The sequence below is a fragment of the Ailuropoda melanoleuca genome, chromosome 4 (genome assembly GCF_002007445.2).
Source record: "Ailuropoda melanoleuca isolate Jingjing chromosome 4, ASM200744v2, whole genome shotgun sequence".
Taxonomy (NCBI): domain Eukaryota; kingdom Metazoa; phylum Chordata; class Mammalia; order Carnivora; family Ursidae; genus Ailuropoda; species Ailuropoda melanoleuca.
The window spans coordinates 107,525,686-107,544,446 of record NC_048221.1 but is presented as its reverse complement, the minus strand read 5'-3'; the positions used below and the strand labels follow the sequence as shown (position 1 = coordinate 107,544,446).

The 18,761-nt window shown below is 39.1% G+C and overlaps 1 protein-coding gene across 1 annotated transcript; it reads right to left on the bottom strand.

Annotated features, from left to right (window-relative positions):
- Positions 1-3,405: 3,405 nt before the first annotated feature.
- IL1A (interleukin 1 alpha) lies at positions 3,406-13,056 on the bottom strand. The gene is made up of 7 exons (XM_011233738.3): positions 12,909-13,056; positions 12,220-12,274; positions 11,196-11,244; positions 10,297-10,507; positions 8,351-8,524; positions 6,909-7,027; positions 3,406-4,736 (listed from the first exon to the last, which is right to left on the bottom strand). The coding sequence occupies exons 2-7, from the start codon at positions 12,264-12,266 to the stop codon at positions 4,539-4,541; spliced, it is 798 nt and encodes a 265-aa protein (XP_011232040.1). The 5' UTR covers positions 12,267-12,274; positions 12,909-13,056; the 3' UTR covers positions 3,406-4,538.
- Between the last annotated feature and the right edge of the window lie 5,705 nt (positions 13,057-18,761).

Genomic DNA, 18,761 nt, shown 5'->3' with positions numbered 1-18,761 from the left:
CGTTACCTTGGAATTAACTTAACCAGAGACGTAAAGGACCTATATCCTAGAAACTATAGATCACTTTTGAAAGATATTGAGGAAGACATAAAAAGATGGAAAAATATTCCATGCTCATGGATTGGAAGAATTAACATAGTTAAAATGTCCATACTACCCAGAGCAATCTACACTTTCAATGCTATCCCGATCAAAATACCGAGGACATTTTTCAAAGAACTGGAACAAATAGTCCTTAAATTTGTATGGAACCAGAAAAGGCCCCGAATCTCCAAGGAACTGTTGAAAAGGAAAAACAAAGCTGGGGGCATCACAATGCCGGATTTCGAGCTGTACTACAAAGCTGTGATCACAAAGACAGCATGGTACTGGCACAAAAACAGACACATCGACCAATGGAACAGAATAGAGAACCCAGAAATGGACCCTCGGCTCTTTGGGCAACTAATCTTTGATAAAGCAGGAAAAAACATCCGGTGGAAAAAAGACAGTCTCTTCAATAAATGGTGCTGGGAAAATTGGACAGCTACATGCAAAAGAATGAAACTTGACCACTCTCTCACACCATACACAAAAATAAACTCCAAATGGATGAAAGACCTCAATGTGAGACAGGAATCCATCAAAATTCTAGAGGAGAACATAGGCAACAACTTCTATGACATCGGCCAGAGCAACCTTTTTCACGACACATCTCCAAAGGCAAGAGAAATAAAAGATAAAATGAACTTATGGGACTTTATCAGGATAAAGAGCTTCTGCACAGCCAAGGAAACAGTCAAAAAAACTAAGAGACAGCCCACGGAATGGGAGAATATATTTGCAAAGGACACCACAGATAAAGGACTGGTATCCAAGATCTACAAAGAACTTCTCAAACTCAATACACGAGAAACAAATAAACAAATCATAAAATGGGCAGAAGATATGAACAGACACTTTTCCAATGAAGACATACAAATGGCTAACAGACACATGAAAAAATGTTCAAAATCATTAGCCATCAGGGAAATTCAAATCAAAACCACACTGAGATACCACCTTACGCCAGTTAGAATGACAAAAATTGACAAGGGAGGAAACAACAATTGTTGGAGAGGATGTGGAGAAAGGGGATCCCTCCTACATTGTTGGTGGGAATGCAAGTTGGTACAGCCACTCTGGAAAACAGTGTGGAGGTCCCTTAAAAAGTTAAAAATTGAACTACCCTATGACCCAGCCATTGCACTACTGGGTGTTTACCCCAAAGATACAGACGTAGTAAAGAGAAGGGCCATATGCACCCCAATGTTCATAGCTGCATTGTCCACAATAGCCAAATCATGGAAGGAGCCGAGATGCCCTTCAACAGATGACTGGATTAAGAAGCTGTGGTCCATATNAGATACCACCTTACGCCAGTTAGAATAGCAAAAATAGACAAGGCAAGAAACAACAATTGCTGGAGAGGATGTGGAGAAAGGGGATCCCTCCTACATTGTTGGTGGGAATGCAAGTTGGTACAGCCACTCTGGAAAACAGTGTGGAGGTCCCTTAAAAAGTTAAAAATTGAACTACCCTATGACCCAGCCATTGCACTACTGGGTGTTTACCCCAAAGATACAGACGTAGTAAAGAGAAGGGCCATATGCACCCCAATGTTCATAGCTGCATTGTCCACAATAGCCAAATCATGGAAGGAGCCGAGATGCCCTTCAACAGATGACTGGATTAAGAAGCTGTGGTCCATATATACAATGGAATATTACTCAGCTATCAGAAAGAACGAGTTCTCAACATTTGCTGCAACATGGACGGCACTGGAGGAGATAATGCTAAGTGAAATAAGTCAAGTAGAGAAAGACAATTATCATATGATTTCTCTCATCTATGGAACATAAGAACTAGGATGGATCGGTAGGGGAAGAAAGGGATAAAGAAAGGGGGGTAATCAGAAGGGGGAATGAAGCATGAGAGACTATGGACTATGAGAAACAAACTGAGGTCCTCAGAGGGGAGGGGGGTGGGGAATGGGGATAGACCGGTGATGGGTAGTAAGGAGGGCACGTATTGCATGGTGCACTGGGTGTTATATGCAACTAATGAATCATGGAACTTTACCTCAAAAACCAGGGATGTACTGTATGGTGACTAACATAATAAAATAAAAAAATATTATTATAAAAAAAAAGTTGCTATGGCTGAGGTCGAAGATGTTGCTGCCTATGTTCTCCTTAAGGATTTTGATGGATTCCTGTTTCACATCTAGGTCTTTAATCCATTTTGAGTCTATTTTTGTGTATGGTGTAAGGGAATGGTCCAGTTTCATGCTTCTGCATGTGGCCATCCAATTTTCCCGACACCGTTTGTTGAAGAGACTGTCCTGTTTGCGTTGGATATTCTTTCCTGCTTTGTGGAAGATTAGTAGACCATAGAGTTGAGTGTCCATTTCTGAGTTCTCTATTCTGTTCCATTGATCTATATGTCTGTTTTTTGTGCCAGTACCATACTGTCTTGATGGTTACAACTTTGTAATAGAGCTTGAAGTCGGAATTATGGTGCCACCCGCTTTGTTTTTTCTTTTTCAACATTCCTGTGGCTTTTCAGTGTCTTATCTGGTTCCATACAAATTTTAGGATTATTTGTTCCATTTCTGTGAAAAAAGTTGAAGGTATTTTGATAGGGATTGCATTAAATGTGTAGATTGCTCTAGGTAGCATTGACATTTTAACTATATTTGTTCTCTAATCCATGAGCATGGAACGTTTTTTTGTTTCTTTGTGTCTTCCTCAATTTCTTTCATGAGTATTCTATAGTTTTCTGAGTACAGATTCTTTGCGTCTTTGGTTAAATTTATTCCTAGGTATCTTAGGTTTTTGGTGCAATTGTAAATGGGATTGACTCCTGAATTTCTCTTTCTTCTGTTGGTGTATGGGTCCATTAGTTTTTAATGTGGTTCTGTATGTGTGAGTTTGTATGGCTATAAACACAAGTGTTGTACATGTGCAATGTAAGCTTTATATGAACCTGGGAATATCATTCTTTTTTTAAAATAAAGAGTTATTATTTTTATTTTAGACAGAGAGAGGTTGGGTAAGAGGCAGAGGGAGAGGAAGAAAGAAAATCTCAAAGCAGACTCCTGCTGAGCAGGGAGCCAGTTGTGGGGCCTGAACTCATGACCCTGAGATCATGACCTGAGCCAAAATCAAGAGTCGGATGCTAAACCGACCGAGGCACCCAGGCGTCCCTCATTCTTAATACCATTTGTGCGTACAGGCAAGCTAACAAAGGGGAGAGAAAAACCATAAAACCTTGGTTTGGTTTTGTAAAGTAACACTAATTACAGTTATTTATGTGAAGTTTTATCTTTTATTCCTAATTACCATGCATTAAAATAATGATTAAGACAATAAATGTGTGTCAGAGTTACTTTTTTGGTAAATTTTATTCAGTTATGACTTATAATAATAATATATCAGTCCTTATTGTTGATAGTAATATAATACTGTAGTTTGATCACAACTTTTAGAACCTAGAAGGAATGTTGCTTACATTCCAGAAAAGAGAGTTTAGATTTACAGTTGTCTCAGGGTTACCAAAGTTAAGTTTATCCCATTTTAGCTAGTAAGACTCAATAGCAGGTGAAATTGAATAATAAAGGAATGCTAAAGCAAGTTTAAAAGTAGAGGAGTGAAAGATTGGTTAATTATCAGCACAAAGTAGTAATATAAATTTATTATCACAATTATAGGGCTCCCAGGTACTATAAAAAGCAGGACTTGATCAAAATGCCTTAGTATAACTAAATCAAACTCATTTAGCCTAAAAAACACTCTTTCTTATTATTAAGGATGACTGGTCACACTCAAAGAATGCAAGGAATTGCCATAAATATAATAATAAAATTATCTTAAAAATATATTTATAAATATATATGTACACATAAATAATAATAAATATTTATGCTTTGCTTTCTTGAGGCTCAGTATTTTCATTCAAGAATTATTTTATTCAACTGATGTCATTGATTAGCATAAAATACTGTTGAGGCAGGAAGGATATAAGTATAATCCCGTCCGTTTTGAAGATGATCAAACTGAGGTCCCAGAAACTTACAGAATTTGATTAAGAATCCATCAATAACTTAAGAGCAAGCAGTTGGAATGAAATCCTGGGCCTATGGCTTTTTATTCCAACTGCTGCTGTGGGTATTTAGTTTTCTAATGCATCAGTTACTTAACCCATCTGTAATATGGGTAGAATCTTTTTGGTAGCCATAGTCAGTAGCCCTGCTCCTCCCAAGATTGTTATGAAGAATAATAATTAAACTGATTGGTAGTTTGCAAAGTATAGGGTGTTTTTAAATAACAAACAACATTATATATTAGTGTTGGTTCCATTACATCTTGCTCACTCTCTTACAAAGAGAGTAAACATTCATTTGGAATCTCAAAGGCTCAGCACATGCTCAGCAAGTGACTAGGAGTAAAGGATTTGACTCCTCCATGTACATAGTATATATGGACTGTCAACTCTTCACAAGTAAGTAGACTCCAGAGTCAAGGCTGGGTTTCCAGTATCTGAAAGTCAGTGATAGAGGGTTGCCCTCTTGCCATGTGTACCAGTTTTTGTTCCTGTGTGGCAATGAACAACTTTGGCTGGGCCACTGATGTGAAGTAGTTCTTAGTGCCATGACGTTCCCAGAAGAAAAGAAGGTTGGTCTCATCTCTGATGGTTTTGGGTGTCTCAGGCATCTCCTATGATAAGGAGAACAGAGATATGTTAGAGAACAAGATTCTAGACAACTGAAGTGCAATCCCTTGACATTTGGCCTTTGTGAGAAATATAGCACTTTAGGACTCTGACTCTGTAATATGATGATATAGATTCTTCATTCATTTGTTCATTCAGCAAGCATTTATTACATGCCTATTAGATGTATGGTCCAGTCTACACATAATAGTTAATTTCCTTACTTAACTGGAGAGAAATCCAAATTAGTCATGGGTTGCCAATGACAGTAGTGTCAATGGCAGGTAGAGTAAAACATTGTTCTTGTCCTGCCTTCAACATATGCATAAGGCATTTTGCATAAAATATGACATTAGCAACTGAGACTTCTAAACATTTTGACCACTAAGTGTGCAGATCATATCTTTGGGAAAATAATATATCATTAGAGATGTTTGTCTCCATATTTAAGCGAATAATTGAAAGTTTAAAACCCCCCTCCACACACACTTCCAGGTATATCAGCAGCTGACTCCTTCCAATACAATTTTTGACAATTGTGATCTCTTTAGGCTGTACTATACTTGCGAGTATGAATAGAATAATAATACTTTCATGGAAAAGTGAAATTCACATTTCAACTTGAGATGCTTCTTCTGTGTTCTTTTTAATCTAAAGCAACTAATTATTCTTTTGAGGTTTCCTTGGGGTTTTCAATGTCAACAAGGAATTTATTTCCCAAACCCATTCCTCTCCTAGTTTTTTCCCATCTCAGTAAATGTTTTTTTCTCCCCTCCCTCCTGTTGGTTCTATCTCTGAGATATAACCAGTTCTGTCTACTTATTTCTATCTGCCTCACTATCCCCACTCCCATGACTATTATTATTATCCCCTAATTAGGCTCTGTGCTTTCTCCATTGTCTTCCTGCTGATCTTTTCTCCATTTTAGAAAATGTAAGTGAAGTTAGAACGCTTCCCTGTTTGAAACCCTTTAATGGCTTTTCATTGTACCTCAAATGAAACCCAAATGCAAGGCTCTACAAACACTAACCTCTGCTTATCTTTCCTCCTTCTTACAGTGCCCATGTTCTAGAGTGCTCCTTTTGATTTCTGAAGCTGGCCTTTAAACTCTTGAAGCTCTAGGTTCTAGATGCGCTCAGATCCCTCTGTTTGGAATGCTCACCCTCACCCGCCCCCTTGCGTCATGCTCCTTCCTCTCAGCAGATCCCATTTCACAGGGAGCTCTGCTCTTGCCACTCTATGTAAAGAGCACTCTCCCATTTTTCTCTCTCAGTACCCTGTTTATTTGCTTTACAGCATCTTGTACTTTTTTGCTGGTTGTTTGGCTTGTCTACTGTCTGTGTCCCCAAGAAGACCAAGTTCTGTGAGGCTAGGGACTTTGGCTCACCATGGTCTACACAGCTGTTGGCACTATGTTTGAAAAATAGAAGGCTCTCAATAAATAATGCCTGTTGAATGAATTCATGAATGAAGCTACTGCCCTAGTCTGCAGACATCACTTTTACCTCACTTGATCCAGAGAAATACATGTACCTACAAAAATCCTGGTTGGAGTTGGGGGTTTGCATTATACGTTTACTAAATAAGAGTCACCTACTTATAAGTGGAGTAAACATCTAAGGCTATAATGTGCGGGTGTGTGTCTGTATGTTTGAGGGGAAGATGGTAGTGGAGATGGGGCTGGGATGAAGGATAATGCTGGCACCACTGAACAGAGAGAGGTAATGACGTAAAAAGGCCAGGGTTTGAGTCTTGGCTCCCAGGTTTTTGTTTTGTGTCCATTGGCAGGTGATTAACAGTCTCTGCTCCTAGTTAGCTTATTTGAGTTTTTTGGAATCAGGCACCTTGTCCTAATGCCTACCGTCACATAGGTCAGATGGTAGATGTTAGTAAGGTTCAAGATGGATGGAATAAACGGATGCCCTGGGATGGGAGGTGGCTAGGGTCAGGCAGGGTAAGGAAAAAGAAGGAAGAGGGCAATTTAACTTTTATTCACTCTTGCCACCTCCATTTTACTTTCTCATAGATCCTGCCTAGAAGTGAGGTGAGAAGTAACATGTGGGGGCAGGTGGGCAGGTGGAAACTGTGGTAGGAAGAGGAGAGGATTGTGCTACCCTGCTCATTCACAAACATATGGGATATAAATGAAGGTAAATTGGAGACTGAGAATGACTGACCTTTAGCAATACAGGTTCATCTTCATTTTGGGCACTCACAAACAGTCGAGTTTTTGAGATTCTTAGAGTCACAGGAAGTTTCGAATCTTCTGATGTATAAGCTCCCATGTCAAATTTCGCTGGCAAAGAGAAAAGCCAAAAAGAAAGTAAATCCATTGTATTTGAATGAAATCAAGTGTTATGTAGATTGTATGTGTGTGTGTTTGTAGTTAAGTTTCCAATTATGGTGTAAACACCAGAAAGGAATTTCATACATCATTGTATCCTTCACAATGTCTGCCACATTTACTGCCACATTACTAGGTAAATACTTATATAATGTCTTTAGAATTTTCTATGTTGAATGAATGCTTGGGGGCTGATTGTTTGTTGGATCTCTTGTACTTACATTAATGGGATAAGACCCTTCAACTTGTGAGCTCACGAGTTCATAATAACCTAAAATGGAGGGGTTTAGGGAAGCTGATACACTCATGTTGCTAGTGATAGTGAAAAGTAGTTGTTTTCTTTAGAGAACAGTGCTTAATAAGAGCTGTATAATTATTTATCCCTAGGAACCCAGGACTTCCATTTTTGGGGTATGATCCAAAGAAATAACCTCATAGGGAAACAATTATATGTACAAAGATATTTGCAATAGAGTTACTTAGAGCAATCCCAAGGGACCAGCATAGCAACATGATTGAATATTCTTGTGCCATTAAACATGGCAAATATATACGCTATTTCAATATGTGGGGAAATTATGTGAAATAATATTAAGTAGGAAAATAGCACAAAATAATTTGTAAATGTCATGGAGTGGAAAGCATGTTATCTGAAGTATGTCCAAACAGAAAGAGCCCTGTTTGTTTATTGCAAAGTAACCTCTTTGGTGTTCTGAAACTAATTTTGTATACTGAGGACATGTTCTGAAGCTAAAATATGTACACCATGGAAATTGGATTTGTGTGACAAAATTTCTTGGGCACTAAATTTCATCCTCCAGAACATACTCTCAGCTTATTGGATGTTTTGCTTCCCAACTATGTTATCAAAGATGATGATTCTTTCTAGTTTGGTGTTATTTGTAAGTTTGAGCTCTAACGGAGAGTATAATTGGTCCTTATGGCTTCTGGGTAAATTTGGATAAGTCATTTAATACTTCTGAGAGTCAGTTTCCTCATCTTTAAAACCAAGGATAAGGATATCTGAGAGAACCAAAGGAGATACTTCATCAGAAAGCTTTACACTTAGTGCTCTCAAAGATAGGAAACTTGGCTTCCTGATTTGGCTGAAGCCCCTGTCCTTGCCCGGGATTTTACTGCCAGTGTTGTGCTTCATCCTATTCTAGAAGCATTGTGCAAAACTAGGAATCTAGAGAGGTTTATATATTGGAAGCAGGAAGTTTGAAAGAAATACAGAAATAAGAGGAGGGGAGGATGACGGAGCTACCCACTTACCTGCATCATCCAGATTCTGTAATGCAGCAGCCATGAGGTAATTTCCCCCTGGTTGTTGAATTATACTTTGATTGAGGTTGTCATTAAGGATGAATTGGGATTTGATGATCCTCATATAGTTGTATTTTTCATTACCGCTGAAGTTGTATGCTGCTGATCTGGGCTTCATGATTTCTAAAACCATTATCACAAGCTCAGATTAATGTCTAAGTATAAACACAGATGATATATCTGCTCTAATATAAGCATCAGAAGTACCTATGGAAGGGACATTAGGACTATTTCAATCCAGGTGAAGAAACTGGTCAGTAGAAGTGGTTTCTAGGATTATCCTCATGGTTACTTATTTCTTTTTAAACTTCAATTCCTCAGGCAGTAATTTTTTAAAAAGAGATTATTTGTTAAATATTCTCATTTCGTTCGTTTGGAGGTTTCTAAGGAAATAGGAAGACTGCTAGCATCCACTATCTACATTTTTCAAATGAATACACTGAGAAAAAAGTTGAATATATTTAAACATATATGTCACTGAAGATGGCATCTAAATGTCTACTCCCCTTTCTGGACAGTGGTATATATCAACAGCTTCACAATTCCTCATGGTTCTGAGTAAAATGATATGGATGTTATTGATATGGATATTCACTGTTACATTACTTATAATGTTGAAAAGCTGGTACCTTAGAATGCTCTTGATATGTTGCTAAGTGAAAAAAGCTAAATATAAAATTGTATATAATATAATCCTAATAATGTTTGTTTATAATGTGTATGTACATGAAAAAGACTTTAAGTTCCTGATGGACCCTTAATCAAATACTGTAAGTATTTTCTCTAGTCTTGGCAGTGGCAAACTCTTAGTGTTAGTATGAATGATTTTTATTTTCTTTTTTATATTTTCTTTTATCTTCCTATTTTCTAGGTGAATGTGAATTAGTGTTTGCCTGTTACCTTAAGAAGCTATTATTTAGGGGCGCCTGGGTGGCACGGCGGTTAAGCGTCTGCCTTCGGCTCAGGGCGTGATCCCGGCGTTGTGGGATCGAGCCGCATCAGGCTCTTCCGCTATGAGCCTGCTTCTTCCTCTCCCACTCCCCCTGCTTGTGTTCCCTCTCTCGCTGGCTGTCTCTATCTCCGTCGCATAAATAAAAAATAAAATCTTAAAAAAAAAAAAGCTATTATTTAAAAAATATGTGGTTTATGTTTCATGTAGAGGCTTATACAGTAGAAGCATGGGAGAATAATCCTGACTGTTAAAATCAGAACTGAATTTGGTTTAAAGCTCTCCCACCTACACATTATGGTACTTATCTGAGCTTAGTTTCCTCCTGTGTAAAATGAGAATGTAAGATTGTTGTGAAGTGTAGAGATAGTGCAGCCATTAGTAAATTAGCAGTGTTGGTAGTGTTGGTAGTAGTAGTAGTAGGAGGAGGAGGAGGAGGAGTAATGGCAATACCAAACATTTATTGGGTATTTATATACTAGGCATTATTCTAGTCCAGGAGCTTACAAGTATTGACTCATTTAATCTTCACAACAAGTAGGGACTCTGATTATCTCCATTTTACAGTAGAGGAAACTGAAGCACGGAAAGGTTAAGTAACTTAACCAAAGGGGCATAGTTATTATCTGGAGGAATATAGCTTGTAAATAGTCACCCACTAATAGTATATCACTGCTTTCTGCCATAAGGCTAGAAGTCACATGACCTTTACAATATGGCCACAAAATGAGCCCATGAGGAAATATTCTGTAGACTCAGGTCACCACTGCTCCTCTCTCCCCACTGGAGAAGGATAAAAACTAATTTTCCTTCCTTATAGTTACCAGACTGATGGCTGGTTGCCCTCTACTTACTCTGATTCTAGGTTTTATTTTCTCCTGTGCTCTGTTGTCTCTATTTGCTTAAAAATGGAAAACAAAGATATTATTTGCGCTTGACTTCTTACCTTCTTCTGCATCATTGGTAATGGCTTCCAGGTCATCATCTGTGATGAATTGATTTAAACTCAACCGTCTCTTCTTTAGAATCTTCCCATTGGTTGCCACCACCACCACATTCTCCTTGAAAGTAAGCTGAGATGTCTTTGAGGTTTCAGAGGTACTCAGAGACATGCAGTCCTCATGAAGTGGGTCATAGCTCACATCATAGAAAGATTTCTATGAGGAAGGAAAATGGAAACTGAGGGGCTACATATAGTCATAGAATGAGATCCCTTTCAGTAGAAGTTTTATCCAATAGATTTAGTGAAAAGGATCTCTATTTCATCAATCTTCTCCTCCCCATTCCCTCTCTTCTCCCCCCACCCCCTGTCTTTCCCTCCCTCCCTCCCATCTTTCCCTTGGAAAATCTGTTAAATGTGGAGAATATCATTAACTATTAGTGTAGAGGGGTAGTTGGTCTCACTTATAATGAAGAAATATATGGGTCTGAACCTCTAATGAGGGTGAAACAGAAACTTCTAGGATTCAAGCTATTGCTGTTTTCTCCTGGTAGAGAAAATACTGCATAAGAATAGCAATCCTATATGTGGAATTTAAGGAACAAGGCAGAGGATCATAGGAGAAGAGAGGTAAAAACGAAACAAGACGAAACCAGAGAGGTAGACAAACCATAAGAGACTCTTAATCTTAGGAAACAAACTGAGGGTTGCTGGAGGGGAGGGGAGTGGGAGGGATGGGCTATCTGGGTGATGGACACTGGGGAGGGTATGTGTTGTAATGAGCACTGGGTTATATAAGACTGATGAATCACAGAACTGTACCCCTGAAACAAATAATACATTATATGTTAATAATAAAAAAGAAAAGAACAGCAATCCCATAAGAATTATAGTCATTTGCTTACCTGATTCAGAGAAAGATGGTCAATTTCAGAACTGTATTCTTCATTTTCACTGTTAAACAAGATAATGAGAATGTAATTCTGTTTGTTATATCACTGCAGTCACTGGGCAACATATTTTAATGACCACATTAGCTTTGGGTAACACACATACAGTCATTACTGTCATCTTTGAAAATTAAGGACTTCTATACATATACATACATATATGCAGTAATTTGTGCCTCACTAATTTGGAATTAGTAATCATCAGGACAGGTCTTGAACTTCACCTGTGCTTTATCTCTAAAAATGGGGCTTGGCTAACAAACTGAAGAGTTGTAGTTGAATTTCAGGGAAAAATGTTAACCTCCTCAAGAGAGAAATGCTTTTGAAGCACCCTCATTTTAATTTTAACCAAATAAGTCATGTGTTGTACATTGCTTTCATGTATTCACTAAAACAGATTTAATAATTTATACTTGGGAACTATCCAGCAACATTTTGATAGCCTAGTTTGTGTTAGTATATATTGATAGGTAATGGGAATGCCAGGTTTGTTTAAAGTATTCTATAATTTTTAATTTTATTCATTTACCCTTCTCTTATGTCTGAATGAGGTTTGACTGTGTATGTGCATTCACATGCTGAAATTGCTATGGAGCCATTACCTCTTTCAGATTCGATCCAGAAGTTTTCCTGAGAATGGTTTCTCTCTCTGACAGTCCATTAAAACCCATTATGGTATCAGAGCACGTGAACTTGACTGAGATAGTGTCTAAGTAGATGTTGAAATTCACTAGGACTCAAGAGACTGTAAAAATAATTTTTCTAAAATGGCTGTCTCCCTGTCAGTGTCATCTCAGTGTAACATGCTAGATGCTTACTTTTTCTGGATCTTTGCTGAACCTGCCCTGACTTCAAAGGTAGGACACATCTCTATACCTCTGCAAGTCTGGCTCCATGCTAGTTACTGTTAACTCCTAGATGGATTCTAATGTACCTTAATCCCCTCATTAAATCACAAGAGATAGAATTGATTTCCTACCTGCAACAGTTCTTCAGGTCTTCAAAAAGGTCAGGAACTTTGGCCATCTTGACTTCTGCAACAGAGAACACGGGTGGCTGTCAGCCTAGCCAGCCACTGAACCAAATGCCTGCAAGGGGAATCACCTCTGCCTTGTGCTTCTTGAGAAGCTTAATGAATGACTTAGCCCACACTCAGCATTTTCCCCATTCTTTTCACTCCTGTGAGTTATTTGCATATGTATCTGCCTCCTCTGCTAGATTGTAAACTTCTTTTAGAACTTTGGTATTCTTCATGTACCCAACCCAATGCGTTGTACACAGTGGGCATTCAATGAAAGCTTGGATAAATTAAAGAAAAAAACCCACAAGAAGGAGGTATTTGCCTTACATAGATGCAAGAGAGAGACAGATTTGGAAATTTCTAGTTTTCTCCTAAAAGTTTTAGTAGTAGAGATACTCTCCAAGGGAAGGCTTGACTGCACCCACCAATGCCCTCATATGAAACCAGTTCTTCTGGCCCTTAGCTCCCCATAGGTAGAAAGAATTATTTTCTGAAATCTGACTGTGATTCTAACTCACACACCAAACCAGGGACAGATAAGAAAGGAAGGAAGAGGCTTGTACTTCAGAGAAGGCAGTTTGAGAGACAACAGCCAGGGAGAAAAGCAAAATATATTTTAAAAGTCGAAGATATGATAAGGACAATACCTTTGCTGACTCAGGCGCCAATGAAATGACTCCCTCTCTGTCTGGAGACTTAGCCCTAGACAGGCTACTTCGCCTTTTGTCTTCTTGGAGTAGGCGTGGTCTGTGTGCGTCACGGGGAATTTACGGGGAAGAATTGTATTTTTTTATGTTCCTTTAACCGGAAACTGGCCAAATAATGACAGATTACATACTTGATAATAGTGTTGTTTGCAGAGATTCCAAGAGTTTCCAACTTGGCTCATTTATTTATGGCTTTGCTCTAAACAATTATAAACATGTAGTCTTAGAAAAAGGGAAGAAGGGCAGGAAATATAAGTTTCTAAAAACATAGGGTGGGGAGGAAGGGAGAACTCTTAAAATCAGAGTTCTAGATGGCTGGAGTTGGAGAGGAGCTTAGGAATTGTAGTTTGTGTTTTAGCTTAATTTGTTTTTTGTACCCCAGGGCTGAGTATGAATTGATGGAATGTTTGGCAGCCCCTGGGTTGGCTGTGAGGGAAGATGATCCATCTTTTCTGAAGAGGGACATTTGTTGAATAGGCATAAATCACTCTGAGTATGGGGAGACAACCTCCTGGTTAGGGCCCGGTAGGGGAGAGAGAGGTGATAACCATGAAAGACTTAACCCTCTTACTCCTCTGAATACTGTTAACCCATTTCCTACAGAAGTGACAGGACTTTAGGAGAGAACTCTCTGCTCTGGCCATATTATAGCAAAGTGGTCCTCTATCAGGGCCCAAAGGGAAGTCTGGTCTTTTCTAGAATAAAATTAAGGTGTGTGAGGATAGCTGCAGACTCAGCGAAATATGGGCAAGGCCCTGGCCAAAAGCTGGTAGCTGGATTTGAGAATAGAGGTTGAGGGAAGGGAAGGGAAGGGAAGGGAAGGGAAGGGACTCTTATATACAGCACTACATCAGTGTTGCCTGGCTGTTATTATCAAAGACTTTTTCGACATCCTGAGGCTGGCTCAGTTCAGGTGGTAGAACATCAGACTCTTGGCAGATAAATGTTGAAGGTTTCCTGTTTGGAGTTTAAGCCATGTAAATTTTAAATGAAGAAAACGGATGGAAAAAGAGGGTAGAGGAGGGGAACAAAAAGATAAAGAGAGAAAAGAGAGAAAAGAGAGGCACTGCAGTGTAACATGGTATAAATATGTAACATGCATGTAACATGGTGTAAAAAGGCAAGACCATTTAGAACAGGGAGTAAAGTGAGGCTTGTGTGAGTTGGGTAAAGTATTTTCTCTAGTCTTGTTTAATGGTAAGTAATGGATTTGGTTAGATGATTATTAAGGTCTATCCTAAGTGTAAAATCTCTGATTCTGATTCTATTGGCAGTCCAGATCCTCCTGGTCATAGACCTGATCATAATTGTTATAAACAAGAGCCACAGAAATAATGTATCCTTGATGTAGACAATGTAAATTTAGTACCAGATTGGGGCAGATCTTGCGTGTCTCAGGATGGATCCTTGTTTGAATGGTGATGATAGCCAATTCTCTATGTCTGTGGTTCTCCTTCAGGCAACGCAGATGTTAATCCTGGTTATTCCTGGTTATTCCTTCTGCCTCCCGGAGATCTTGTGAGGACTATTACCAAGAAACAATTGCGAAGCACATGGTGAATGTGGGCTGCTATGGAGATGCAACTAAGCAAAAATAATAACAGTGCTAATAATGGCTTTTGTCACTTGGGAACCTGTATAGTCATTATTGTAACGCCTTAGTTCACCGAAGAAAATATAGTTTTTATGACAAAATTGGTTTGAAAACTTCAGCAGGGAGGACATTTTCAGGTAAAGGCCTCTCTTGAAACCCTGAAGGTATTTAGTTTCTGGGAGGAATGTATAGCATCTGTTTGGTAATCCAGGAAAACATCCTTGGTACTACCATTAGTGTTATCACCGTCCCGGTCTTTGTCCCTCCTCCGTTGTAGAGAATTAGAATTCCCTGAATGTGGTTATTGAATTTCTGAAGGACAGTTGGAATTTTTTTGAGACAGCCAACTCAGGTTGAGGTTTCACTTAATTTTTTCCTTCATATGACCTTTTTGAAAACTGGTTTTTAAAGGAAGAACAACATGGGTGAGGTTTAGAGAGTGGGAAGTCCTCACTGTTTTGGGGAATGTATTTTTCTGTGTGTGTATATCAAGACTGACTTGTAAACAAGCCTCATCATCAGACCACCTCCCCCCTGAGGAATGGAGAGAGAAACACACTAGGTAGAGCTCTACTGGAGCTCAAGTTGTCTTTGGGGGCTGTCCTGTGACAGGAACTTTGGGAACTTCAAACACCCACCTCTTGACTCTGAGGAGGCTTCAAAAACTTTAGTCATTTTCCACCTAGATCATACAGAAAAAAAAATTTATTGTATACTTATTCTGTGCCAGAGTTTTTGTTAGACATAAGTATTTTTCTTTCAGGATTCACAAAATTAGATATGCAAGATGAGATGATATATTTTGGTAGGTGAGTGGATACACCCTATAAGCCTGGAGGTTGTGGGTCCAAAGAATCATGGTGGTGCTTTTCATTTGAAAACCGCTTTATACTTCATAAAGAGCTCTCACTTGCCTTGTCTCATTGGCTCCACACTTAACCCACAGAGATAGTGATCACTATCTCTTTTTGCAGCTGAGGGCCCTTGAAGACATTAAGTGGACAACCTATGGTCACAAAGCTGGCAGAGCCAGCACTCTAACCTCAGGTTTCTTTTTATTTATTTATTTATATTTTTATTTTTTTTTTAAGATTTTATTTATTTATTCGACAGAGAGAGACAGCCAGCGAGAGAGGGAACACAAGCAGGGGGAGTGGGAGAGGAAGAAGCAGGTTCCCAGTGGAGAAGCCTGATGTGGGGCTCGATCCCAGGAATCTGGGATCACGCCCTGAGCCAAAGGCAGACGTTTAATGACTGCACCACCCAGGTGCCCCTAACCTCAGGTTTCTGTTCCAAGTCCAATCTTCTCTTTCCACTGCATTTAGGTGCTCAAGTCTCTTAACTCCACCAAATGCCAAGTGATGGGGCTGAAAGAGATCATTCTTAAAGGTCTTTTCAGCCTCAAACACCCTGTCATTTATTGATTCTAGGATTTTTTTGTTTAAAAAAAAGATGAAAAAAGAAATGGTTTGGAATATCCCCCCTCCTTCTCTCCTCCTCCTCCAATGGAAGCTGATTTTATTCTGTGACATACAGGAAAAGGGTGAAGGGGATCAACATAGTTGAGTGCATGGTCAGTGGTGGAGTCTGGGTATGGAATTTAGCCATGCTCTTGCCGTTGTACCATGAAGACAAGAAAAATCCGTAAACATCTATGGAAGCAACTTTAAAATCATTGGATGTAATTGGATCTGACAGCATTGCTTGAATGAAAAAATAAACACAGCTCTTCTTTGTGAATTTTCCAGGGGATGCAATTATTTGTTTTTAGGTTGTAGAAAGCCTCTTCAGAGGAATGAAGTGTGCATAAACCATTATTACATACAGAGACAATTGAGTCTTTTGTCTCAATTCGTGCCCTATTTAATTATAACCTTTTAAATTCTGTGACAGTGTGATGGGCAGAAGGAAAGGACCTAACATAGTCTTCCAGGCATTCTAATACATTATCTCATTTAGTCTTCGCATTAAACCTGTGAGGTAGGTATTCTTGTCACTTTTTATAGAGGAGGAAGTAAAAGTCTGGAGAGATTAACCAATCTGTCCAAGATTTCATCTTTACCAAATTGCTGAAATGGGATTCAGATCCCAGAGCTTAGGCTCAAGCAACTACCGGGCTGTCTCTTTTTCTTAGTGTGACCTCTTCCTTTTCTTTGCTCTTTTTAATTTCTAAGTTTTTGTGCTTTGTCTTGTTAGTCTATTGAAGGACCTAGAATGATATATTGAAGGATGCACCTCAGACACTATCTAGGTTAAACTTTCATCTCTTAAAAGAGGAAGCAGTTTCAGAGAGGGGAAGTGTCAGGGTTGCAAGGTCACATGGAGAGTTCGTGTGAGAGTGGGAGCAAAAATGAAAACTCCATTTCATCGATTTCTAGTTCAAAATACGATACTACCCAGTGATACTGGCTCCTCAGGAAAGAGGGGTAAGGTGGAGAAAAAAATGTCTCCCATGACTTCTCACCTATAAGCAAAAAAGGGGCTAAAAAGAATGAAACCCCATTCAGTGAGCACAACCAGCTATGGTTCTTGCTTTCCTGGAAGCTGACAGTGAAGACATTCATCAATAATCCCCTAAATAAGCAGATAAACAAACTAAGTTTAGTAAAGGCTTGAACAAAGAAGCTAGTATTAGACTGTGAGTGGGTAGTTCAATGGGCAGGGAGGAGGGAACATTCCAGGCTGAGCAAAGGCTGTGGGGGTCAAATAAGTGAAAGTAGGGCATTGAGGCTGGAGCTCAGAAAGGCAGGGCCAGTGGAGTGGTAAGATGAGGATGGTAAGGGAGGCAAGAGCTAAACAATCAGGGTCCTGTGTAGAGCTCACTAAGGTCTTTACCCATTCAACTTCGGGTAAACTCTGGGCAAGTGCTCTGGGAACTCAGCCGAGGGATGGCTGTGGCTTGGAGTAGATAGAGAAATTCAAGTTGGCAGAAGCCTGTAGTGGGAAGGGACAGCTTCATGTTGAGCCACCAAATCCCCAGTTAGCTGTGATTCCCTCTCTTTCTTTGTTGTAGCTTATTTGTTCCCTAATTTATGTGCTTGTTTTGTTTCTAAGTTCCCTTTCTCACTTTTTTGGGATGGTAGTTCATGGGGGCGTGCCCTCTTGTTGCCTTCTCCCTTGGCACACTGTCTTTCTCTCTTCAAGATGCACTTAAAAATCAGAGTTCATCAGAGAGCTTCTGTGTGACCGCAGTCATGCCTGTGCCTGTCTCTCTCCTTTCTTCTTGCTGGCTAATTGTGATTGCCCAATCAGAAGTGCATTTTAAAGAAATTCCCTTTTCTTTTGAGTCATTTTCTTCACGGAGTCATAGTTGTCTCTGGTCTGAACTTGTTTCACAATTAAAAAAAAAACTTGGATTACTTTTCTGGATTCTAAAACACGATTATTAAATATTGCTAGGGAAATATAAAAAAAATAAAAAGAAAAGAAAATCCACAAACAATTAAATAACTAGAGGTATTCACTATTACTATTTTGGTGTATTTCCTTTCATTCTTTCCTTTGTCAAGGCGTATATAGATTTATTTTTATACACATGGGATACTCTGAGGATTTCGATATTTGCTTTCCTGAAATCTGGGGAATGTATATGTGCTAGACTCTCCTTACCAAATATCCATTTGTGGGATTACTTGATAAATGTCTGTCTTCATTTCCTAGTCTCCCTTGCAGAGTTGGATTAGGGGCACATGGTTTTTTCTGGCCAAAGCACTGTGAGCAGGAAGTGAGACGTGATGTGTTATACTTCTAGGCTTATGCAATCGAGGGCCAGTGTGTGCTTCCGTCATTTCCAACTTCCTCTGATGCAGCAACTTTGGAAGTCATGTATTCCAGATGTGTGGCTACAAATGGATGAGGTGTGCTTGCAAGTGCATGAGAGTAGAACAGCCTGCATTTGACTTTGCATCAGTGAGAAACAAATCTTTAATCGTGTGAAGTCACTGAGATTTCAGAATTTGTTACTGTGGTATAACCTAACCTATTCTGACTACCACTATGTATAACTACCTTTCCCTTCTCCATCACAAACTCCAAGGTGACATGTACTTTATCTCAAAATTCCTCTTTCACATAATCGATTCCTTTTTGGACAGAATTGTGTCTAGATTAGTATTCTTCTTATCACATTCTCTACTCTCTGGGAGATGAATTTTCAAATGAGGTGAATCAAGAACCTAATCAGATGCTTTCATTTTGGC

Bases quoted from the DNA above. Each gene is read 5' to 3' on its own strand.
- IL1A (XM_011233738.3), bottom strand. From the start codon at position 12,266: ATGGCCAAAGTTCCTGACCTTTTTGAAGACCTGAAGAACTGTTGCAG. The intron at 11,245-12,219 runs GTAGGAAATCAA...CTTGTTTAACAG, and splicing joins GACCTGAAGAACTGTTGCAG to TGAAAATGAAGAATACAGTT. The intron at 8,525-10,296 runs GTAAGAAGTCAA...TAATGGTTTTAG, and splicing joins TACCAATGATGCAGAAGAAG to AAATCATGAAGCCCAGATCA.